The 26275-nt window shown below is 42.1% G+C and overlaps 1 protein-coding gene across 2 annotated transcripts; it reads left to right on the top strand.

Annotated features, from left to right (window-relative positions):
* Positions 1 to 1080: 1080 nt before the first annotated feature.
* On the top strand, positions 1081 to 25430 carry ccdc85al (coiled-coil domain containing 85A, like). 2 transcript variants are annotated; one of them, XM_029443011.1, is made up of 4 exons: positions 1081 to 1801; positions 3379 to 4474; positions 22067 to 22124; positions 24335 to 25430. In XM_029443011.1, exons 1-4 carry the CDS (start codon positions 1556 to 1558, stop codon positions 24351 to 24353), a joined length of 1419 nt encoding a protein of 472 aa, XP_029298871.1. In that variant the 5' UTR covers positions 1081 to 1555; the 3' UTR covers positions 24354 to 25430. The 2 variants fall into 2 exon arrangements, with proteins under 2 accessions (XP_029298871.1, XP_029298882.1); XM_029443022.1 differs by lacking the exon at positions 22067 to 22124.
* The last annotated feature ends 845 nt before the right edge of the window (positions 25431 to 26275 follow it).

Here is a 26275-nt window from a genome sequence, read left to right as displayed (position 1 = left end):
CCTTATTAAGCTCCGTAATGAACAATTAAGCTTCACCTAACTCTGGAGATTCAGATGTTACATACAAAATGTATGATCCATCCATATGATCATATAATAAAATATGATGCACTGTAATTTGCAGTTGTGAAATGAACAGTATTTTGACGACCCGATTCAAACACACACACCATTCTTTCATACAGCTTGAGGCAAGCTTGACTTCTTTGATTAAACAGAGGGTGTTGCACTCCTAGCCAGCCTTACAATTAGTTATCACCATTGCACATAGTAAGAACATCCCTTTAGAAATATGTAACGAATGGTAACTAGCATCAACACTGCTCTATGTTGTAAACTGTTTAACAATATATTTCAAGGTCAAAGCCTTATTACTCCCCATTAGCAGCTGTCCATGGTGCTGGAGTGAAACAGTTGGCAACTGCTGGTTGTGCTGCGTTCAGGTCTTGGCGCACATACTGGGTCGTTTGTATCTCTGCGTCGATATCACTTGATTATAGGCCAGCATCTTGTCTATAATATAGTTGTGGCTGCAATTTCAGTGAGTTACTATGAAGTGTGATGAATTTTCAATTTTTTTTCAATGCAAATGCTTAGTAGCCTACAGCTGAACTATACATTAGCCTACTGTCTGTGAATGGGTATATTTTTATACAAATATTTTAATTTCTTTTTTTGTTAACCACTTGACATAATTATGCAAACGTATTTATGCAACTACGTATTTCACTGTCTATATGTTGTGCTGTAAGTGCTGCCCGTGTCAACACATTTCCACAATGCATCAGGTTGGGAGAGATATCGGAACCTAACCTAAAGCTGCGTTTTCCCACTTGCACATCAGGTAGCCTAAATCCGAGAGCAAGTGAACTCATCATTTCGCACAGCTTGTTTAGAGTGTTTCTGAACATTAAGTGGCGCTGTAACCAAGCTGTATTTTTGGTGGAGCATAAACCCCTGGAGAGAGAGAGAGAGAGAGAGAGAGAGAGAGAGAGAGAGAGAGAGAGAGAGAGAGAGAGAGAGAGAGAGAGAGAGTGATAGATAGATAGATAGAGAGAGAGAGAGAGAGAGAGAGAGATAGAGCGCGCGAGAGGGGAGAGCTTTTCCCTCTCCTCTCTCTCTGTGTTTCAGTCGTGTACAGCGGACTCTCTCCTGTCTCACTCGCAGTGTGCTGAACCTACAGGCGGCAGGTGTGGGCACCGACTGTCCGCCGAAGCTTTTCTCACTTGTTTGGGACCAAATTTGGATTCTAAACCGAGGCGATAACTCACACTGTAAGCAGGCTAGGCATAGTGCACCCTCGATGTGAGGATGTTGCAGTGATAGACAGCAGAGCAGCTTCCACTGTATCGCACTCAGCCGGCATCGTCAGCTGTTGCGCTAGCAGAGAGTGGAAGAGTCGCGAGCAACAGAAAAAAAGGCCAAACTATGCGACTGACTTTCTGCCGGTAACCGTTTTCCACCTTAAGTCGACCGGGGAGCGGATGCGAGCAGAGGTTGCCAACGAGCCTCTGACTATTTTCTGCCCTTTGTCGGTGCCGGAGGAGCTGTGCCAATGGAAAAGGCGACTCCGCCGCCCCAGCCCCAGCTCCAGCTGTCGATAGCGAAGACGGAAAGTCCAGCGGAGGACATCTCCGGTCTCACCGACGAGGAGCTGCTAAAGTGGACCAAGGACGATCTGGTGCGGCGGCTCAGGCGGTCCGAGGCCGACAAGATGAGCGTGATTCTGGATCACGGGAATCTCATCCGAGAGGTCAATCGCAGCCTCCAACTACACTTGAACGAGATCAGGGGGCTGAAGGTGAGGGGGGCGCGCATTGGTGAAGGATGAGATCATAGGTTTGGAGCACACCTGAGAGCGCGCATGGCAGGAGGGATGCTCTGCTGTTTAGTGAGCGCCTCTGCAAACATGGTGTGAGAATAGATGGTATCATTGGAGTTCATTGTGCCATTGTGTAGGCCTGGATGAGAGTCTAATATGGATGAAGGTAGACCCTGTGTGCACACTTTATGGGCATGCTTCACCAAGAGGAAGGCTTATAGTTTTCATTCTACTCTTGGGAAATTCAAGAAGAGTTTAATTAACAAGGAAAGGGAAATCAATGACAGAATGTTTCCCTACAACTAGGGGTGGGCGATATGGTCAAAACTTCTATATACATATATTTCATATCTCGATAATGATAGATATCACAATATATAGCATATTTTCTGGTAGTTCAATAAATAAATACACATCCGTGATGTATGAATCAAATACTTGACGAAGGAAAAGTGGCAATTATTTTCTCATTTTAAGAACTTAAGTGCAAAATGGAAGTGGAACTATAGAGAAATAAATAAATAAATATAGGCCTAACCTATGTGTCGATAGAAACAATAGAGATTTTTCAATGGTTTTGTCTATACGTGTCGTCATATCGGCCCTACCTACAACTCAGCTTATAAAACACAAAAGTGAGTGCAGTACAGGCCAGTGAGGTAGAAATCCATGCTCCTGTATTAAAGCTGAGAGCATCTCCCTCTGTTCATATGCCAACGCTCAAACCTGGCGTCCAGATCTCTTTCTGTCTGAGTCTCGCTCACCTCACATTCCTAGACTATTCCTGCACATAAATCTACAGCATGTGTGGTGCAATTTGCCTTTAGAACAACGTGGCATTTTCTAGGAAAGTATTTTTGCAAGCATTCTCCTTTCCAGTAACCTTTAGACTGCCTTCATTTCCTGCACTGCTAATAGGAAAGATGTGGCACTGTGTCCACAATATTTGCAGTTAAAGCTGAGACCCAGCCTGAGGTAGCCTCAGATGAAACACATGGGGATCATTTGCTTTTCTTTTAGAGACCTCGTCACCTCTCCACCCATCCGAGCTGCGTAATTACACAGGAAAGAGCTGGAGGGTAAGAAAGGGAGAGAGCGGGAGAGGGAGGGGAGAAAAGTAGGAGCTCTTGGGGAGGTGAAGGAGGGTTGTTTAAGTAAACGTTGCTGGCTGTGTAAAATGCTCAGGCCGTGTGATTTTGCTGCTCTCCTTTCTGTGTGGGGCCCTCTCCATCTCCTGCAGAGCTTTGTAATCTACATTATGTACTTCACGTTGAATGGCACACAGTGAGTCAGTGCTTTTGTGGGGAAAGACAGAGAGGATTAGGATTTCATTTCATTATGATTGCATACAGCGTACTGAAATCTAAAAGCGCAGTGAAATGGATTGAAATTGGACAATTGTTGCAGCGATTTAGTCAGAGTTAAATCTATTGTAGACTAATTATTTTGTCTTCTACCAAAACAAACGCACATTTGGGTTCTTTCTGCTTCCTAATGCGTATGCCTCAGTTTAACTCATCTCTTTCCCTCTTGTCTTTTCCTTCTCTTCCTTTTAGGATATCAATCAGAAGTTGCAGGAAGACAACCGGGAGCTGCGGGACTTGTGCTGCTTCCTGGACGATGATCGGCAGAAAGGCAAACGCGTATCCAGGGAGTGGCAGCGCTTGGGACGTTACAGTGCCAGCATCATGCGTAAAGAGGTGACCCTCTACCTCCAGAAACTCAAGGAGCTGGAGCTTCGACAGGAGGAGGTAATCCGGGAGAACCTGGAGCTGAAGGAGCTCTGCCTGCTGCTGGACGAGGAGAAGGGGGTGGTAGGTGTAGGAGGTGGCGGTGGAGGAAGCATAGGGGGAGGGAGTGTTGGGATGGGAGGGTGCCGCAACTCTATAGACAGCCAGAGTAGTTTGCTGCTGGTGCCCGGGCAGGGCCTCCTGATGAGAGACGTGGGGGACGGGAGCAGCACCTCCAGCGCAGGGAGCGCTGACAGCTCCGATCACCCTCACCATAAGCAGCCTCACCTGGCCCCCGGGGTGGGTGGGCTTGGTAGCGGTGGGGAAAAGGGGAGCCCCGAGCTTGTGCACAAACCCAGGTGTAGCAGCATCAGTGGAATAGGAGGCGGAAGTGGAGACAGGGAGATGTCCAGCCCTGAGCACCCTGCCGGACGCCACCGGAGTACAAGCCTGGAGTACCCGTACACCCTGCCCCAGCTCTGCCGGCCCCGCTGCGGCTCCATATCCGTGCCTGACCACAGTCGAGTCATGCGGGGCCTCAGCCCGGAAAAATACGGGAGGAACGTGGGACGACGCAGTCCGGAGCAGCACCCCAAGCACCACACCTCTGATCTTCTTCTGGGCCAGAGGCAGCACTTCCTGGGTCAGGGAGGCAGCGGGGAGCTCTATCAGAGGCACCACAGGAGCAGCATTAGCAGTTTGGGCTGCGGGAGCCCCGAGCCCAGGCAGGCACATTTAGGGGCCACAGAGCACCATGAAAAGGGCTGCGTGATCCAGGGGGGCAGCCCTGAAACTCATCGGCACCAGTACAGTATGAGCCCTGACCATGTGAAGTTCGGCAGCCCTGTGAGAGACGGGCAGAGGAGGCCGGCCGGAGACGAGCTGTCGCCCCACCATCGGAGCATCTACAATGGCATGAATGGTAGGTGTGTGTGAGTGCCACTAGCTGTATCTTAATCAAAATAATATCAAATGACGGAATTTGGGGTGAAGTAGCGTGGGATCATGGGAGTTGTTTGCTTCAAAACCATTGTCATCGATGCGGTCAGCTTCTCCTGGTTGGGGTTCCTTCAGTGTTCATCGTTTAGGAGGTTTTTACCGGCAGTCAAATTATCCACAGAGGTTTCCTCCTCTCAAAAACAAACGCACCAGGTGATTTCAACTGGTGAAACACTGAGTTAAGCAGTTTCACATTACAAATCTGTATTTCCCCAGTGGACACAGGACTGAGGGGCTGTGAGCTAGTCACTAATATTTGCTCAGCTTGTTTCTCTGATACCTTAAGACCCAAATGTACAATCACCTTCATCCAGTTAAAATGTATAGTTAAAACAACCAAGATCTAAAAAGTGTATCGTAAAAATGTGGCTTTAACTGGGTAAAAAGTCAATTTATGACGGCTTCTGGCAGACAACCGAACATTATACTTTTATATGCACTGGATGATACAGTAGGGTAGACAGCAGGGTTTTTCTCTGTAAAAAGAAATAAATAAGGAGAATTTCTGCGTGAAATGCGATTACTGTACAACATACTTATTTGATTGAGAAAAACACCGATACTCTTCCTCATTCTGACTGTTGCAAAATTTACACCATTATTGATTTTCTCTGGCGTCTCGAGAGGAATGTGGGTTGGCCCACAGGATGAGAGCGAAAGTAGGGTTCAGATTATTTGATTATTTTACACGTTCTGTATCTAAATTGAACCGATTCGACTCAAATGAACCATGCTCTGATATCAGTGTGTGGTGTAGCGTTGCAACCCACATGCACCTTTTTGGATGAAAAATTAGCCCCAAATCTTTGCTGCATCGGCGAGATCAGTGAGAGTTAAGGATGTCGGAGAGAAGGAGGAATATCAAAGTACCAACTTGGCGGCTGTTTAAATACCCCACAGTGGCTGATAATGATTTCTGGAGTCCGGGGGAAAAAAAGTGCTGAGTGGCTCAGAGCTGGCAGAAGCTAAAGGACAAATTCCTCAAGGTGAAATATCTGCCTGACTTTGCAATATGACACTGAAATTACAAGAGAAACAGAAACAGTGTACATAGAGCAGAGATTCCAACACTTATAGGAAGGAGTTCAATTACCCCTCATGAAGTAACGTCAATAGTTAGTTATGTGAGATTATGTGCCACTGCTACTGAACCATGAGTCATTTATGCTCATTGATTATTTGTTTTTTTTGTTTACAATTACAAAGCAAAGACAAATGACTGTGTGCTATCTTTGCTAACCTTAGCATGATCTTAAAGGGGCACGCCACATATTTCACAGAATAAAGATCAGTTCACTAGTCACAGGGAGTACTACTCAGCCGGTGAAAACAGTTATATAATGTCATCTGTGGCTCGGGATCAGCTTTGTCAAGTCTGAGAAAATGATGATGTAACTGTGATGTCATCAAGGTTATCTCAGCCTGTTGGTTTGGAGACTGAAATGTTTTGACTGTAACAAACTGAAGTTGTGGAATTTTGAAAGAAAATGGGTATTTACCTGACAGAGATGGTCTTACAAAGGGACAATATTGTGCTGCATTATAGGAAATGTAGTGCTTTTGGGACTTAACCTATATTGGAGACTAATGCTGCGTTCTAGACAACTCTGAACATTTTCGAATTTACTGAATTTACTACTTGTAAACTCAGGGAAAATCCATCTATCCATCACGAGGGAGCAGTTTTCTGTCGTCACACATCAATGGCAGTATCCCTGGAAGTGCACATTGTAAATGGTAAACCATCATCTAAAAGGCAACGTAAAGTATATTTGCCTGTACTTAATTAAAATAATACATGCTATACATAAACCTGTTCTGCAAGTAAATGGATTGCAAAATATGTCCCCCATAGTAGGTAGCTGGTAGCGGTAAATAATCTCTGAGAGTTATCTTCTCTGCACAAAAATGAGGAGATATGCAACACTTTGCATTTATGTCACTTGTTATCACAAAAGCCTTATTCATTTAAACAAATTAGAAAGATGTGATTTTAGTTCTGTAGACCCATACACAGCAAACATATCCATACCTCTGAAATGAACAAGGCTGGTCAAAAAGCTTGCAAATCTGCAAAGAAACAAAGAAAGAAATCTCCTTTTTGTTTTTGTTAATGTTTGACATCAAGCACCTGGAACGCTTGGAGGTCGGAAAGAATACCGACCTTTGACTTTGAATGCAAAGCAGCGTCAAAGTCAGAATATCTCAACCTCTGCTGCTTCAATTGTGACCATTATTTTTTGTCTTTGGTGAAAAACCCCCATCCTTATTGAATCAACACAATAAATTGCTGAAGGATAAGCATTACAACGCAGCCACAGCAGCCTCAGAAATTACAGTCGAGTAGTAAACATTCTCTTTAGCCATTTTTCAATCTCTGCTGATTGCACCGGATTATTATAAAGACACTCAACTTTGAGTTGGATCATCATTCTGTTTATATTTTAGTGCTCTGTAGCTTTATAAGTGATTTCAATCTAGATGTAACCTGAAACCCATATGATGTCTGCAAAAGGCCACGCCACGTTAATGCCTCGTCAATCCTTAATTGGAAAATGTTGTGAGTGCACAGGGGCACTCACTGGCCCTCGAGTCTGGTGGTTTGCCAACTGTGGCATAACTGTTGTGAACTTAGCTTGGAGTGAAATATATGCAACACATAGCCTTTAACCAGCTTCATAAAGACTTGATTGCCTGTGTGTGAGAGGAGTGTGTGCGTGTTGCCAGAGAGTCATATTGGTGTATCATAATGGTCGTCTGTCCGAATGGCTGTTTATCTCTATCATGGATGTCCCCACAGGGCCGCCATGCCTCCACTGACCTGACAAGGACACTTACTTCAAGTGTCACAACACAGTATTTACAGTTACTAGGGATGCAATTAAATAACACTTAGCTGGAGGTTGAAGATTTTGCTTTTGTGGTTGCCGATACTGAAATAATTGCTTCAAAATGTAACCAGACTGTTGGTAGGAAACTTTGCTGACAGATTAAAATGCACTGTAGAAAACAAACAGTATGAATAGAGTATATTGTGAGGTAGGAGAAGTAAAGAGAGCAGCTTTGTGTCCGTGTGTGTCATGCACTGACCCATCCTTACTGCCATGTCCATTTTTGGACGAAGAGGGAATTTAATTCCTGTGACGATGTAGTACACTCCACTCGCTTGGATTATCCTCTAAGCCTTTTGCACAGTATTATTTCATTTTTTATGTACTTGCATGTGTGCTTGTGTGTGTGTGTGTGTTTGCGATTTGGGTGGATGTGCCACAGTGTCCTTTCCAGGGTCACTGTAGCAGTGTTTTATCCAGACAAATGAAAGTCTCATTCACAAGCTACTCGACAGCACTGAAGCTCAGGCCATTTAAATTCCTGACAAAATCCAAAAGGAAAGTAAAACAACACTCTGACCTCTGCAGCCTTTTAATACAAGCTGCTTCTGCATCTTTTGGTAGGCTAATCTCACATATACACTTTTTTCCATATAAATTAGAGCGTACATACAAGATTGCAGGCCTTCACTGTGGCAGTAGTAACAGTAGTAATAATAATAATAATAATAATAATAATAATAGCAGTATTCTTTCCTGCAGACTTTGCAAAAGGCTGTTTGGGTCTTGTAGGGCAGCAATGATCCACAGGTATTTCCTCCTCCCACTACCTGCAGTAACCCTTTTGCTCTTTGGCTGGACGTTCACCAGGTCCCAGGAGCTCCATGCAGCAGATAGTGTATTTTTCCCTCCGTAAATGTTTTAATTCAACAACCTCATGCGTTGCCGCTATGCATAGTTCTTTATCCATTCACTGCACGACTGTGCACTGCTAAAGAAAACTACAACGAGCCATAATTCGTGTAGACTAAAGACATAACATACCAAAACAATGTTTCATAACAGTCTGCATTTAATGTGTTATTGGCCTATGACTAATCAAAACTCAAATATTCTGGACAAACAGGACAGGATTTGGGAAACGGGTCATATGCTCATAATTCGGGCCTGTCCTGAATTTTTCGGGACATCTGGTCACCCTACCATGACTACTGCAGTCATTTGTCCCTGGAATAAATGCCGATTGTAACCTTTCCCTCTTAAAACAAAAACCAGATGGTAGTGGGTTTTTTGTCCAGTGAGAAAGGGTCTATATTCTGTTATGTTTACAGCTGGAAGAAGGCTATGACCCACCCCAAAATGATGAGAAGAGTACTTAAAATCTTGTCTCAGAAGAAAAAGCTTTCTCATCCCAACAATACATGATCCAGACATTATTGCATTTAGAAAATTAGAAAAATAGAAAAGACAAAATAACTGCATGCCACTTTTTAATTTGACAAATTCCTGAATAGCAATAAATAGTGTCTTATAGTGTCATATACAAAGATGTAGCTGTGAAGCCTGTTAATACACTGTATGTGATATTGGTCTGAACATATATAACATGAAAGCTTCAGGTCAGTTGTGACCCAGAAAAAATATGTCCATCTTTCCATGTGATAGACTGCCTCTTAGTGAAAGATAATCAGCCATGAACACTGTAGTCTCCTAACCCAGACTGTTCGCTAAGCCTGTAGGATCTCTGCACTGCAGGGCCTTTTTCAAAAAGAGGAAAGACTTAATCATGTTTTCTGCTTTAGCAATCACAAGTTCTGCATATTAGCTTAAGCCACTCAGATGATCGTGAGGAGAAAAAAAGACCGCATGAGGGAAATAAAGACACTACAGTGTGTGGGAGCACCTCTGCCCTTGTACTGCCAATGAATGCCACACACATTCACACACACACACACACACACACACACACACACACACACACACACACACACACACACACACACACACACACACATTGTAAAACTATGTAATTGACCGTCCAGACCCCTTTAGTTACTGTTGTTACGATACATAGCCGCGTTATCAAGCTTTCCATTTCTATTCTTGCACAGCACAAATGCAGTTTACAATGACAACAGTTGCAGGTTAACCATGCAAAATTCTAGTTCTTTTTGAAACTATGGGTACTTGATTTCACAGGCGGAAATTAGCAGGCTCCTTATTTTGAGCCAGGGACCAGCTAGCTAGCTACAGCTGATCTGGGTCGTGTCTAGAGGGTAACCCCCAATTTGCGTAACGTTACAAAAACGTTGCGAAAACGTTGCAAGACTTGCTGCCCGACAACCTATCCTACCTTAACCATACGTTGTCAACGTCTAACTCTAACTATCTTACGAGAATTTTGGAAATCGAGGGTTACCATCTATACATGACCCAGATTTTATCAGCTGTAGCTGGCTAGCTAAATAACGCCAACTCTGTGTATTGGTTGAAAATCTTCTCTGGCTAAGTCTTAAAATGGAAACCTTGTAAAAAGGTCTCAAATATGCAACTGTTGGCTACATACATGATATGATGCTAAACACTGAGTCTCAGGCAAAAAGTAAGCATCCACACCACTTATGGTTACGGTTATGATGTCATTATTCTGTAGCCATTACATTGTGCAATCAACATTTACTTCATAAAGATAAGTTAAAGCAAAACACTTGTCTATTGCCACTAAGTTATGGAAGTTATTCACAAAAAAAATTATAATTCAAACTTCATAATTCACGAACGGCAACGATTGTGGCGTGTCCAAGCCTTGTTCATCACTTAGTGTGCCCTGCAAACAGTTTCCCTTGTGTTGTGAGCTTCTTGCAGTGCTTTTTCTAAATGCTGCTCATGTGTCGTCAAGTTGGCGATGATGTTTTTTATATGCTGAAAATGTGTTGTCAAATTGGTAAAGAGGTTCCTTCATCTACTTGTGTTGTGTCTTTTTGCATGTGTTTTCTAAATTTGCAGTGCATTGAGCTCTCAGCGCCACCGCAAATTTGACCTAATCAGAACTGACAGACACTGGCAGCATTGTAGCATTTTATGTTATTTTATCTGATCAAATTAGCAAAGATCATCCTACTGTCTCATTCATTCTCATTATATTAATTGCATCAGTTCAGACTATCCAGCTCCTCTGGCTGTTGTTAAGAAGTGCTGCTGCCTGTTTGCAACAGGAAATCATCACTGAAGCTGTGGCCTCAGATAATGTTCTCCTCTCCACTGTCACTGCGAAAGCCAGGATATCTCTCTCCCTCTCGCTCCTCTCTCTTGTCTTTCTCCCTCCTTCCATCCTAATTGGCTGCCATTGTGAACAACCAGCTGACGGACAGAGACAAAACTCTGATTACAAAGCCTTCTTTCGGGAGGAGGCTGAAGGATGTGCTGTTTGCCAAGCTCAGCTGCGGAAAGAGGGTTGAGGAAGTATTTGAGTGGATTACTGGCTGTTTTCTTCCCCTCCTTTTCTGTCTTCCTCTCTACAACACATCTTCTCTTCCACTGTCTCCACTCTATCTCTTCTCCCTCGCTCGTCTGCCAGTGCGATGGATGGAAAGCATCCCCTTGACAAATTGTGAAGTCTCAAAGCCTAAGCGGCATTTGAAAAAACTCAAATGTTTGTCACAGCTGCTTGGCATGAAAAGATTTGGGGGAACGTTAGGCTGCTGTAATTCAAATGATTAGTATTATTACCAGACAACATCATCTGTACTGCCTACCATACCAGGTTTTCCTATTATTATGAATTAAACTTAGCAAAGTGGCATGATGTGGATTGACTTGTTCAGACTAGGGATTTCACAATACTAGAAATTTTGTAGTTGATACCAATCCCAATGAAATTCCATAATTCTCGATACCTAATTCAATTTCACGGTAAAACTAAAACTAAATAAATCCCATGTACTTCAACATGCACTTCTTGCATACTGGTTTTTGTTAGGAAGTCAAACAGGTCATTATTCCCTCTCTAATATCTATTTTATATTGCTGAACATCTCCTTCAACAACTGTATTCAACTGTACATTTCTCGCCAAAAAACAACATTTTACAAGATTATATTTGAACACACCATAATAATGTTATGATTTACATTTGCCCCATACTCATTTTTACTGAATAGAGCTTGAATGCATCATAATGTAACTCAATGCAACGTAATCGTTAGCTGTTAGCAGGACTGTGCTGCCCACCAGCTACTAGCAGCTAACGTTGCTAGCTCTCCTCCTGCCGATTTCAACACAGATGTATTGTTCACAATGTAGTTTTATCAGGGAAAGAAAAGGCACAACGGAACGCTTTAGTGTCAAACCCTGATCCCCTGTACCTGTGGTACTGTAGAAAAAACGTCACATTTTCAGAAAGTATCTGTTCATGTGAAATCCATAGTTCAGACGCATCTTCTATCGCTGAAGACTCTTTCAAAACGTTTATGTTACCGCATTTTCCTACAAATAAGGGTAGTATTTTTCATTTTAGAATTGGGAAGGTATTTCCTGCTTGACGCCTTTAAAACAGTAAAAGTATGAGAGCAGGTTAAAGCCTCCAGAGATAGTTGAGGCCCTCAGAGACATTCTCGTTTCTCAAGGTGGATGTCTTTATCACAACCCTGCAAAGGGGGAAATGTTACTTTTAAATGCTATCATGACATTTGAATTTGTAATCACACTTGAGACCAATTATCCCAAACACCCTTGCCTATAGGCCATCAGTGCAGCCATTAACCAGGGAGTGTTTGATTAGGCATTTTGTTTATCTACCTGTGCACATCATTTTCAATCAAGCCGCCTTCAGCTTCGTCTCTTTAAACCTTGCTTCTCCTGGATGGAGAATATATCTAGGATATTTTTTGTTGTGTGATACTCAAACAAAGAAGGCTACGTTTTTGGTCCTTTATATGTAATTTCAGCCGAATACTCAGGACGACAGTAATGTCAATGGGAAATGGAGTGTGAAATGTCTCTTACAAGAGAACAAAAATGATTTTTGGCAAGCTAAATTATAAATAAGAAGGATGCAAGGAGAATAGTTACATGCTGCAGATATAACCAAGATGAACATGTCTGTGCATGTGCAGCATTTCTGGCACTCTTATGTTTGCAAATGTAATGATTTGTCGTTAAAACTGATTAAAACTGATAATTCAAGCAGTATTTATGAACATGCCGAGCAGTTGGCTGTCGTAGGGTGCATCCAAACATTTCCCAGCACCAACAGCTCCACAGCTAAGTGGCTGTGTGAGTTATGAAGGAGGCTGCTTGGCGTGTACGACCGTCGCTCCAGCCCAAACCCCAGAGGTATATGACAAATGTTCCACAGTCACCCCAGTCATCCGGTAGACACGCAAATTCAGTGGAATGGAGCACAGTCTTTGTCCTCTTACGCAGTGCCAATAGGGAACGGCCCACTGAGCTAAGAGGAAATTAGCTTGCTAGGCCAGGTAATTAACTGGAAGTTGAGTAGCTGCCATGTACGAGGGCAGCGCTGGGCCTGAGGGAACCTCTGTCAGTCCCAAAGTCACCAGCAGTAACCACATTTAGCTACGTTCAGCTACTTCAGCTGTAGCTGTGCGTCATGCTGAAAGCTGGCAGTCGGAGGGCATCAGGTGGGAGCGAAGGAGGTGAGTGGAGCTGGACAGATGTAGATCAGTGCATCAGTACAGGTGTGCAGCTGTATGTTTGCTTTATACTGTCTTACTTTGGGTCTAGATCTGATGTCCATGTTGTTTCCTTAGTCAAAATGACTTGAATGAATGTTCAGTATATTCAGCCTGAGTGAGTTTGATAAGGACATTAACAGAATTTTAAGAGAAGTGTGGCCACACTTTTGGTATAATGCCTGCTTAAATACTAAAACAAAGTGGCACAGCTGGAGACCAGTAGGGCTATTGATTGATTTATTTTCATTATCGATTGGACTGCCAATTATTTTCTGAATGAATCAATGAATCGTTGGGTCTATACAATGTCAGAAAATAATGAGAAAAGTGCATCCCATCTTCTCAGCCAAAGATTATGTCTTTTTATGTCTTATTGTCTAAAACACAAAGATATTCACTTTAATATGACATCAATCAGAAAAGCAAGACATCTCCATATACAATGACTTAATCTAATATATGCCGAAAATGGTCAATTGATTCATTGTTGCATCTCTAGAGTCAAGAGTTAAATGGACCGAGTAATTTCCATGATTCATGAAGTGCAATTAATTTGTCCTTAATTACCACTTGATAGGCTATGCACAAATAAAGTCGGTAAAATCAGTTTAATTAAACACGAGGCAAATGAGCACTTTTGAGATATTTAGAAGATGATTGTTTAAAAATTAAATCAGCAGACTTTTCATCCTTACCATGCGTAAACGTTTGCATGTGAGCAAATGTAAATTAAACAAGAACTGAACTTAATATATTAATATGATATTAATATACATTAAATTCTATGCTTGCCCATGCTCTACCGTAGCAAAATAATAGGCAGAATTTAAATGATTTTTACTTTTTTACCAGGGGATTTATTGTTAGGGAGACGAGCGTCTCATGATGGTCATTAACAAAGGCTTCAACGGAAAAATCCATCACTGATGCAGTTTGTGAGATAACACTCTTCTTCCTTCATATTATATATTCCATAATAACTGTTTAACCCACCAACGCTCTCCAAATACAAGCATACAAGCATTGTTCTGTCATGTCTGAATAAAGCCACTACAAATATTTATGTAATTGACACCTACGTACGTTTGAATGACAAAAAGCCATTACTATAACAGATAGATTAAGACAACAGTTTTATGTATTCCAAGACTGAAAAGGGATAAAGATAGCTAACAGTAACCACCAGAAGCTACCAGACCAGGTAAGGTGGCATTGGCAAAACCCCTGAGAGCAATAAATCGAGCAATAGTGTATTTCATTAGTCCGACTTTTAATCTATAAGAGAAAGAATGTGTTGTTTTCTCATTAAAGTGTTGCATCGTCTCGCTTTAATGCTCGGTTAGCTTGTCTGTCTGTTGTGCATTTGTGTCACTGATCAAGCAGCGGTGATGAGCTGCTTTGCTTCTGCCATCACTCTGATAGGTTTTTTTTACTGCCTCACCATCTGCTACATCTGTTAAAACAGGGATAGAAAGTGAGATAACATATCGGGAACATAACATGTCAAATATAACAACATTATTATCCCTCCCTTTCACAACACCCAGGATGTAGTTATCCATTTCCTGGGGCATAAATCTCCTAGCCCATATTGTGCATTATGTGCATTTGATGTAATGTTATTCCTGATGAGAATGACAGCGAGGCCCGTGCTCAGCTCCCATTACCTCGGATGTATGGGCTGATCCTACCGACGTGAAATGATTGGCACCACTGTCATTATATCATCCCTTCTCTTTCGGAAAAGTCTTTCAGTCTGTGAGATTTCCTCTCGGAGATGTTTAAATCAATTCCATTACCCCCCACTGCTCCAGACTGACTGACTCATTTCCTTTACTGTTACAGCAAAAAGGTACATTTAATTACCTCTTTCATCTGGCTTTGCGAGTGCTTTGGCTGCAGGTGAAATATGTAATTGAAGGGATTGTTGGGTTGCTTTGAACTGCAGATGGTCATTTTCTGTGCAGGTATGTTAATTGTTCTTAATAGTTTCTCTAAATGAAAGCTGATTCATTTACAGATTATTTTGCCATAAAACGTTTTTATTGATATCTCTTAATATTCAACTTTTTCTAATGGGATGCAGTCTTTTTATTCTATAAAAAAGAGCTGAAACTATTATTTATCTCAGTTAATCTCCCCGTGTTACCTTGAATTCTTAAGAAAACTTGATTTTCTCGCATGCCTCCATGGCGAAGCAAGAATCCAGAAATGGAGAGAATTCTTTCTGAATTATATTAAATGGGAGCTGCGTTTAACAACAGCTTTATCAAAGTATCCGTTTGCAAACTCTCACACAACTCGTGCAGTATAATCCGAGTCTCATTTATCCAGTCGTGTGCTCACCACTTCCCAAGCAGCATGCATATTCACGAAAACATTACTATTTATAACTTGCACGGACCAGTAGCGTGTCTTCGCAAGGGCGAGACTGTTTATGCGGAAGTGTATCAATTAGTCATTCATTTAATTTCAAGAGTAAATTAAAGTATTTTCTCTGTTTTGAATTATTCGTTTGAGGCGGAGGCATGCGAGAAAAAAAAGTTTTGTTCAAGAAATCAAGTTGCTTGTCCACACCTAGATGTAACCCCCACCGTACACCAGCGTTAATGTCAGCTCATCCCTCAGGCTTTACGTGGCGCAATGGTAACTAAATTCTATATTTCATTGCATTGTTCTGAAATAAACTGCCTCAAAATAAAAAGATATATCTGATGCAATGCATTGCATTATTTCTATCTTAATACAAAGGGCCTTTTAACATGACACAACCACAGAAGGATTAGTTGTTTTCATCAGGGTGGGGAGAGCCAAAACAGTGTGAGAGAGTGTAAACAAGTTTCGGCCTGAGGACATGGGTCATCAAGGTCCAAAGGCATGTGGGAGTTGAGGAGACAGAAGCCATTAAATGCAGATCCTCGGCGCTAGAGGAAGCGGCAAAGAAATCTACCAATATTGCATCTCATCAACACCCATCTGAGCCCCACACACACACGCACACGCACACGCACACGCACACGCACACACACACACACACACACACACACACACACACACACACACACACACACACACACACACACAGTCTTGTACATGCCCGGCCTGTTATATTATTCAACAGCACTGAGGAGTGATGGGTGGTGACATGTTAAAATAGGACAACAGCAGTTTATCTTGCAAATGTCCGCTTAAATATTTAATTTACCTTTGAGAGTCATAGTAGAATGAGTACAACATCAATGCGACTGACATCATGGGCCCTTGAAAAACATGGAGGGATGACGTGGGGGCTTGAACACGGAGGACAAAAGCAACAGAAGAAGAGTAAAAGGCTGACGTTGTGACAGCTTCTATAAATCTTGGTATTCTGTTTTTTTTTCTCCTGCTCTGCTTATCTGTTTTGATTAAATATGAAATACACAAATAGTTGATAGCACGCACGCGCGCACACACACACACACACACACACACACACACACACACACACCCTCGTAGCCTTGATCCGCCTGCCGGGCTCCAATTATCCAGCTCTACTCCAGTGAGTTTCCTGCTCTCATCTCTCCACAGTCTACTTCAGCCGCACAGTGAGCCAAACTGCAGAAACCACGGCTCCAAGTTATTTGTCGTTAATACCTGCTGCCCTCACTCACTTCATTATAGTTCTTACACAGTAGCCAGAAGACACTGACCATAACTTATAATACCATAATAAATAATGATGTTAACAGAAGGAAAGCAGCCAGTGATTTTGGGGAAATACACTTTGTAAGGACACAATGCAACATTTCCTATCATTGCTGTGGTTACTGTAAGCAATAGTGAAGTGACTTTAAGCATGGTGTACAGAGTACTGCAGGAACGAGTCCTAAAACCCTGAAATGAGTCAGGTCTCGGGTTTTTGGTTAGATGCCTGAAAGAAGTCGTGTGGTTAACTCAATATTTAAAAAATGTAACGTGTTCATAAAATATGTCAGTAAATACGGCCCTCGTGAATTTTGAAGCTTTTACGTGTCTTAAAAAAGGCAGTTGCTAACAAGTGGTTAAATGTGAGTACAGAGGTTGTCGGGGACATTAAGTGTCATCACAGCCAACAATCGTCCGCCTGCAGCTGAGTGGTGGTGATGTGAAAGTCATGGTGTTGCTTGTTTATAGCCGAACGCTTTTTACTGCTGCTGATTGCAAAAAAAGTTCAAAATTCATAAAAGTTGTGTTCATTTGTAGAGATTATCTTGCTGAACAAAAAATGCAGGGTGATGCTAACTTCCGGGTTGGCCTAAAAAAGTACGTCATTACTTTATAGTGTAATGACTTAAAGCATGACATATTATATAATTTATAAGGTCTGGAGAAAACCTCAGGCTGCCATTTTGTTCATGAATTTGAAAACGCAGCCTTAGTAAATGACACCTTGATATTATTATTTCTTTACACAAAGTAGTTCACACTATTATTGATCGAATAAGAAAGATAAGCCACCAGGGTCTCTCCAAGACTGACTGACAGCGACTGCGTCCATGACTGACAACCAGTGTAGCCAATCAGCATATCGCTGCTACAATCTAGTGCAGCAGAAACGACCAAAGCCATTAAATTCCCCAGGCCTGAAGTGGTTTATTGACTTGAAGTCTAGGCTCACAAGACTGGGGCTTTTCTGTGAGACTGACCAAACTCTGACTTGAATCCACAAATGACCAATTTTTTGATTCCACTTGGTGTATGTGTTCTGGCTACTCTGTATAATGCATTCAGAGCTTAGCCTCGCGCTCCAGAGATGCACGTAACAGCACTGACTGTAGCCGCCCGAGGGACATCAAGACAAGTAGCTCTCCTGCCAAGCAGCCTCGCTGACTGACTGACTGTCTCCCTGATTGTCTGACTGACTGCTAGCTAAACGGAAGGTCACTGATCTACCATGCATCTCCACAGGCTTTCCTGCGCAGCCAGCCTGAATAATTTATGTGGCAGATTTTTAGGAGATCTGAGGGAACGGCCATGTGAATTACCTTGCATTGATCCTGTAAGTCGAGAGAAGGAGAGAGGGGGACGGGGGGGGGGTTGACGGATCATAGAGGATTGAGAGATGAGCAGCCGTGAGGAGAGCATGTTCTTGTGTTTACTGGCTTGATTCAGACATCAATAACAAGGTGATTACTGGTTTTGACAAATGATATGGATACATGGATACACCACTCATTCAGATTTTTTGTCAGAGCTGCTTTGGATCCCAGCCTCCTTAAACAATTTTCATGAAACAAAAGGGGTCTGATTTTGTAAAAATCTTGAACTAAGATTATGAGTTATATTTAGTTAATAATTGGTGTCTGGCTCCAGACACCAAGTGGTCCCCATCCGGAACAGAGAGCTATTCAGTGTGGGAGAAGATTCTACCCGGCCAATCTCACAGATCTCTTTGTGGGGAAATTTAGAGCCTTTCACTCCAGCTATAGCGTACAGAGGTTGAATTTAAGGGAGCTTAGTCTCCACATTATTCTCCAGTAATCACATTATCTATGGCCTATGCTCTTGCACTGACCCACACAGCCCTCTTCCCTTTACACATCTCTCACATCCCGTTAAATCCAATTTTGGTTTTAACGCCCTGCTTATAACTAAATCAACAAACACGGTCCAAAAGTATGAGTTCTCACTTCATAACTCTCCTTGAAGAGGTCGAAAGGCAAATTTCATTAGACATTGATCACTTTAAAGGGATTCTGTTGGATTTTGCCACTTGCCTGCTGTGTGTTAACAGGACTGCTCCATCACAAGGCAGCAGTTTGTAATCTTGTGACCTGTGTGTGTGTGTGTGTGTGTGTGTGTGTGTGTGTGTGTGTGTGTGTGTGTGTGTGTGTGTGTGTGTGTGTGTGTGTGTGTGTGTGTGTGTGTGACACTGCAGACCTTGAGACAGTAAATCCATTTAAGCTAATTGTTCTTGTGCTTGAGCGGGTGATTCCTAACACGCAGGACTGAGTTAGCTTGATACGTTGAACAAGAAGCCGTACTGTTTTCAGGGGCTGTTGCTTCATATCTTTCACGGTGTCTTTCTTTACTGGCATATTTTTAAACTGTGCATTCGATGTTGTCTTTGTAGTCAGACACTGACACCAAAAAGAATGCAACAAGACTAAAATATCAAGCATGTTTGAAACTGATCTGGACGTCCCAGACAAGGTAACGAGCCCAGGAACAGAGGGGCCTTCATACAGCAGGGTGATGGCAAAGCGTTGCAGACATGTGTTTATTTTGAAAGATTAACACATCTGGAACTGAGTGGGCCTAATTGTTGGCCTAATATATTTTTTTTCAATATAACCAACATAGGACTCCGGCATCAACCAAACAACACATTCAGAAACTGATGGGATGTCAATGCTAGGCCAGTTCATGTTTTTATCGATCTATCTGAGCATGTTCAGACAAAGTCCTGCTTTCAAATGTACCAATTACATAGCTACAGCTGCACTTCCTGTGGACTTTTTGTTTGTTTCTGTATTGTGTTCGAATAAATACATTGTCAAACCTCACTAAGTGGGGGACTGCCCATTGTTCTGATGGCACATTATTCCGAAACCACAATTGTCAGAAAAAAAGTCACCAGATCACCAGATGCCTATTTGTCCAACAGCCCGGTATACTGAATATACAAACATATACAAACGTCCATTGCTCCGAAAATACACACTTCCTGCATCTATTGATCCATCAGAGCATGTACAGACCAAGTCCTACTTGTACCATCTAAACAGCTATCAGCTACACTTCCTGTAGACTTTCTGCATCTTTGTTTGTGTGTGAGGAGGAAGTGAGATGTGAGATGTATTTACCACCCACTAACTGATCCGTGAGCTCTGCTTTAGCCGTGAAATCAATTCTATTCTGTGCATCCTGACCTCCAAATGATAATACCCTCCAGCCCACCGCTGCATCCCCCGACTCTTTAGAGGAGTTTTTATATCTCTTTCTGCCGTTTTGCATCCCCCCCCCTCCCCCCACGTAGATAAACAGAGCAGGGGAAGGGGCAGGGAACTTAGTGAAGGTGGCTACGGGAATCTTTCGCAGAACTCGGCGGACACAAGAGCGTTATGAATCTTTAATGAGGAGAGGAAATGTGCTGAAAACATGATTATGGGCTCATGGGGAGGAAACGGTTGGTGGAAAGAGAAATGGGGGGGGGAGGGGGGGGGGGGGGTTCTGGCAAGGATAAAACAATTGTTTTGAAGGACAAAGGGATAACAATGTTTTAAAGCTTGGACCGCTTAAGGCAAAGGCATTTTCCGACCGCTTAACTGAACCAAGCTCTGACCAGAAGTGCTCACAGAGCCAGAGAGTAAGAGGGCAAACACTGTGTGTCCTGTACTTTCAAACAGCTTTAGATTAACACCATTTTGTTTGACAGCAACATTTTTCTTGCCAAGCAGAAATAAAGCAGCCCAGGAGGTTTTGGTCAAGGATGTCAAGATAGAGTCCAGCACCTGCCTTGTGTTTAAGGACAATAATGTTTTTTTTGCGATAGTGTGATGTCTTACACTTGTCAGTGTGAGAGAGCACAACTGAACTTTTAGTGAACTAAGTAATCTATCACTCCTTAAGCAAAATAAATCTTTGTTTCTATCTCTCGCTGTCCACCCCCCCTAGTCTCCTGCTTTTGTTCCACTGTATCTTCTTGTCTTACATTTGATACAGTTTGAGATTAAGGTCTAGATAAATCCGTCTGCTCGTAGGTGTGCCTGTGTGTGTGCATTATGATTCACATTTTCTGCGAATGTTGGTGCCACTCTGCTCGCTGTCACTTGCCCCATTGCAGCAGAGATGGAAACAGACGAGGTGGGGCGATTGAGGAAAAGTTATAAAAGCTGCTCTATACAACACAATTTAAAGTGGTGGCCATGGACTGTCTGAGTGAACTATGTCTTTCAGTCAATGCTAATAGCTCATCTACCTGTGCATCTAGATTGAATGAGATATAACATACTGAACAAATAGAATAAATACATGCTGCGTTTCATTTACCTCGGCAGTCAGAAGCCTTTCTTAGCAATAGCAGATGATAACGCATCACGCAGTATTTTTCAGATAACAACATGTCCACAGAAGTTAGACATTACTGTGTGTACAGTTGATTTAACGAGACACAAATAAGACACAAGTGCTAATAAACAGTTTATTACTAAAGCTCTCACTTGCGCGGGGTAGCCATCTCAAAGTCTGACGTTGGGGTCGGTGAGGTTCTCCTGACTTTTCAAGTTGAACTTTCCGACTGGGAACTCATAAATTCTGACTTCCCAGTACAAATGTAACACACCAATAGATGAGAATGTTGATCCCACTCTCGTGTCAGTATTAAGTATGGAGCTGAGAGCCCGGGGGCAACTAGCCTAGCTTAGCAACACTGAACCCAAGGGGAAGCAGCTAGCCTTGCTCTGTCCAAAGTAAATAGATCTGCCAACCAGCACCTCTAATGCTAACTAATTTATACGTTAAATCTCTTTTGTTTAAACTGTTCACAACCAAAACCATACTAACAGTAATTTATGTATTATTGTTTTTTCCATTCTTGGTGAACAGCTGCATGAGTGACTTGTCAAAGTCTTTGTTCGGGGGCTCCAGGCAAGTTGCACAGAGGTGTTGTGCTCATCGCTTCCTGGCTGTAGCTCCAAACTTAACGTACAGACATGAGAGAGGAATCAATCTTCTCATCAAACTCTCAGCAAAAAAGCAATTGTATTTCTTTATATATTATTCACTCAGTTTTTGAGCGAGTGATTTCTGGGACACTAATAAACATTACCAATTCCACCATTACTACATTTCAATTGAGAACAAAAGCTGGTAGTACTTCATCACCATGTTTTAATAATGAGTAATTTCCCCTTGTTTTGGCGGTAGAAAAAGATAGACGTCAGCTCCAAATAATTTGATTAATGAGGCGCTCTTCTCTTGTCAAAACAACACATTGAAAACTCGTCTCTTCCTCTCTCTTTGTCACAGCTTTGATATCAGCCGGCTGCTGCACCAACAACTGTAGAAATGTCAAGCTATGGGACAGGTAAGAACCCCTCTCCACCTTGTTTCTGTTTCATTGTGCCTTAATTAAAGTCTTTGAAAGAAAAAGAACAGCCAATGAAGGTCATTGTGTGCTCTTTCCACAAGGGCCCATAATCCTGTAATTAACTCCCATTATTCTATTTTACCATACAGAGTGCTTCCTTTAGCTAGAGTCTTCTTGAAACCTATTTACGTTTAACAGTTTGGTTGGAGGGTATTTGTGATGACAATTAGAAATCTCTCAGTCTGGACTGTACAACATAATGTTGCTAATCATTAGGTGATCAACACAATATCTCTGATTTCTAATCTGTTGTGATCCTACGCAATTGCTGGGTCAGTCCTTAAATTCGGCCAGCGTCCCAGCTCCAGATGAGTAATGTGTTTGCATGCTTGGTCTGACCCAGGTGTAATCACAGAGGTATTACAGTGGGACTACAGAGTTAGAGGTGACCCTATCCTGTCCCCGTGTGCCATCCTACATCTTCAATCAGGCCCCAGTGGGAGGTCGAGATGGTCGTGTTAATATTTAATGACTGCAAGACAAGACATACCTCCCCGCTAGCATAGTCGCGCCCCCCCCCCCCCCAGCCAGATAAGACGCACATGCAAACGTGCATATTTCACACCCATTCTCATGGTCGTTCTCCCATATATGGTGACCTTTTCTACCTGCAGTTGAAGTCGTCTTTCTTCTCTTTCACATTCACTCCGTCATTCCTTCTGTGCCTAATACAAAAATATCAATGATTCAGGTGAGGAACGGAAGAAAGTGTACTTTATGTCAGCAGATGATTTGCAAGCTCAGAGAAAAGCGACGAGGATGTGCTAACAATGCACACTGAAGTCAGGTTCCATGGCCGTCCCTGGGCTCTCTGCTGTGGAGGAGACAGACGCAGGATCTGTCACTGATAAGCAACACAAAGGCCTGCAGTGATGAACATCTTACTCTCTTAAACTCTTCGTCTCTTTCATTTGCGTTCACAGGATTTTTGAAGCTAGGCTGTCTTTCTATCTATCTATCTGACAAATTGTAACTAATGGCTTTATTTATGGTTAATAAATCATTGTCTAATGCTTTATAGTTCAGGAACAAGCCAAGAGCATAGCATAGGGTAGCCAGATTGTGAAAAATCCCTTTGGCAAATGGCAAAATCCATTTCTTAACAAGCTATTACCATTTGCATTTGTAAGGATTGAGTGTAGCTTTCAAGGTTACATTTATTATTTGTATTGGAATAAAAGGCAGGTGACCTGTACATATTTGTCAAGAGAACATAGGGGAACAGGCCTTTTTCAAAGGGTCATTTTGACATGTACAGCTGTAAATATTAACATCAATGGCGGTTGATTTCCTTGTAGCTGCTTCAGTATCAGGGTCGTAGTACTGTGCATGCTGACTCACTGTCATGGCATACTGGGAAACCTGAATACCTGTCCTTTTTCCTACAATGACAAATCAAAAATATCTGCTGTGAAAATCTGAATGTTTATATTGCAAACATTATATTTCACGATTGAGTACTCACCATCAGAATCACATCAGAATTCTCGTGGTGCCTTTCTTTACAAGCCGCTATCTGAGCATCTTGACGATAGCCTCAGAAAGGCCAAGAAAGACCAACAGATGGCTGCAGTTTCAAATTCAAAGAACTATCGGAGCGCTACATATATTTTGAATTTATGAACGATTCCCTGTCAAAATAAGCAGGGGGAGGCGTATAGAAAGAGCAGTTGTCTCTCTCTCGTTGACTGTTTCTTCATTTCCCTTCTGTCTGTGCTACAATGGGGGGCCACAATTAGGGCCGAAAGTTCTATTTACATCCAGCAAGAAACCGTGTTCTGTCTTTATGCCTATAGATCTCCTCTGCTCTGTTACAGTACTTTGGACAGCAGCGCATGATTTGACAATTAGTCACTAATAAGCAAGACTTGACCAATCAGACTCAACCATAATAATTCTTAGACGGGGAGACCCCTAATAAATAGTTTCATAATCAAAAACAGGTTAATTTAATTCCACTATTACTGTCACAATTCTCATGAAATACATGTGTTAATCTAAGCACAAATAAAAATAATCCTTCAAATAGGTTTCTACCAACAAACACATGCATTTACTAGTTCTATCCCTTTTGAGTAACCCTTTACCACAAACTTTATACTGTAATAATAAGATATTTCTTCTTCTTCTTCTTGTTCTTCTTCTAGCTTTGATGCCTCCTCTTGACCCCAACTTGACCAGCTAGGCTCCTCAAACGGAGGAGGGGTTGCAGAGGTACAGCCCTCCAGTGTCTCTGGCCTTGATAAACACGAGGACCCCTGGACGCCATCCTCCACGACTCCGGATGGTCCGTCGTCCATGGCCTCTTCCATGTCCACAGCCCTGAAACAGACTGCCTCCATGTTTTCATTTCTACATATCGAGACTTCGAGAGAATGGGAGGGGAGTTTTGGGGGAAATGCTATTAGTGCGGTTGGTAAAACCCACGAAGACTGCCGCAGCTAAATGGATTAGAGTGGATATCTCTCCATTCCAACTGTGACACGGCTACCTCCCAGAAAGCACACAGAAAAAAGGGAGAGACGCTGGGGATCGGTGAGAGAAGATGTAGAGGACTCGGCACTGTTTGTGCCGATACCCTCTGTTTACAAATGTACATCATTGGTGGAGAAGCACATAAATGAAACTTTCTATACCCTGCCGTTCTAAACCTGAATCATTTTCCAAACACTTTTGCCTCCCTGTTGATCCAGCCTCTCCCTCCTCTCCTTCATCTTCAGAGTGTGTAATGAGACTGGTGTAATCTAATGTTCCGTCTCTCAGTCTCCACATTCAGCCGATCACATGATTGCCATCGTCTTCAACGTTTTCAGCCATTTCAACTGAATTTAAAAACAAAACAAAAAGCATATTTGTCAAAGATGTTCTAGCAAAGAAAAAAAAACAACCTCTTCCTGTGTCTTAAACCGAGATGGTCATCATTACTAGCTGCTGACAGATGTTCTAGTTCTATAAGATGCAATGTTCAGGTGTAATTTTTTCTTTTTTGTATTATCTTCTTTGCTCCCTTAAAGCGCCTATATTGAAGCTGGGGAGAAGATTATACGTTTCTCCATGTGGATTTTTACAAGGAAATAAAGTCCAAGTAAAAAGTAGATTATTGGATTAGTTTTCTATATATCTATATATATATAATAAATATAATATGATTATTATTTTTGACTTACTGGTATTAGAACTATTATATGAAGATGCATATGATATATATATCAAATAATAAACAGACTTCTTTATGTAAAAGTGCATCGCTTGTTCAGGTTTTATTTCAGTGCACTGAAATGACTCAGAGCCAAATGTCACAAGCCGATTACAAACAATGCATACAGTAAGTCACACACAGCAGCAATGACAGAAAAAGATGTTTGAATATGTGTGCTAAAGAATAAACCAATGCTGTTATGTGCGATAATAAGAAATACAGATTACTTTACTTCATGTAAAGTATTCAAGCTCTAGCAAAAACACATCCTGACCACCGCACGTTTAACATCCCGTGTTGCCATGTCTCATCCTGTCAGTTGGGAGACAATAGGGTCAAACAGGAAAGAATTTCCTGTTAGGTTACTGGAACTGGAACTTCCTGCCCATCACCTTCCCTCACATCCTGAGCAACAGGCTCAATCCAGTTGTGCTCTAACATGTGCTACACTACTAAGGATTTCTGACACCATTGTGTGTGTGTGTGTGTGTGTGTGGGTGTGTGTGTGTGTGTGTGTGTGGGTGTGTGTGTGTGTGTGTGTGTGTGTGTGTGTGTGTGTGTGTGTGTGTGTTTATGATTTGGTCAAAGGGGAAACCTGAAAATGTACTTACCGTCAACAAATCCCATGGGAAGACCAAAACCAACAACGTGCCAGTTCATCTCTTCACTTTGAAACTTCACAAGCTTGTCTTCGGCTCCAAACCTATTTATTCCTACTGAAGATGTACATTTTTTAAAACAAGTCAAAAATATATAGTTTCCTTTAAAAAATAAAATATGTTTTTTCATTTTTCATCATTTCCTGAAATAGCTGGGCAAGTTTTTGGCAAACAATAATCAAACAAGATTGACTACTGCATTTGTTGGGACCTATTTTCAGCTGTGGATT

This window comes from Cottoperca gobio, chromosome 1 (genome assembly GCF_900634415.1).
Source record: "Cottoperca gobio chromosome 1, fCotGob3.1, whole genome shotgun sequence".
Lineage (NCBI taxonomy): Eukaryota > Metazoa > Chordata > Actinopteri > Perciformes > Bovichtidae > Cottoperca > Cottoperca gobio.
The sequence above is the reverse complement of the archived record's forward strand: the minus strand, read 5'-3'. Positions and strand labels throughout refer to the sequence as shown.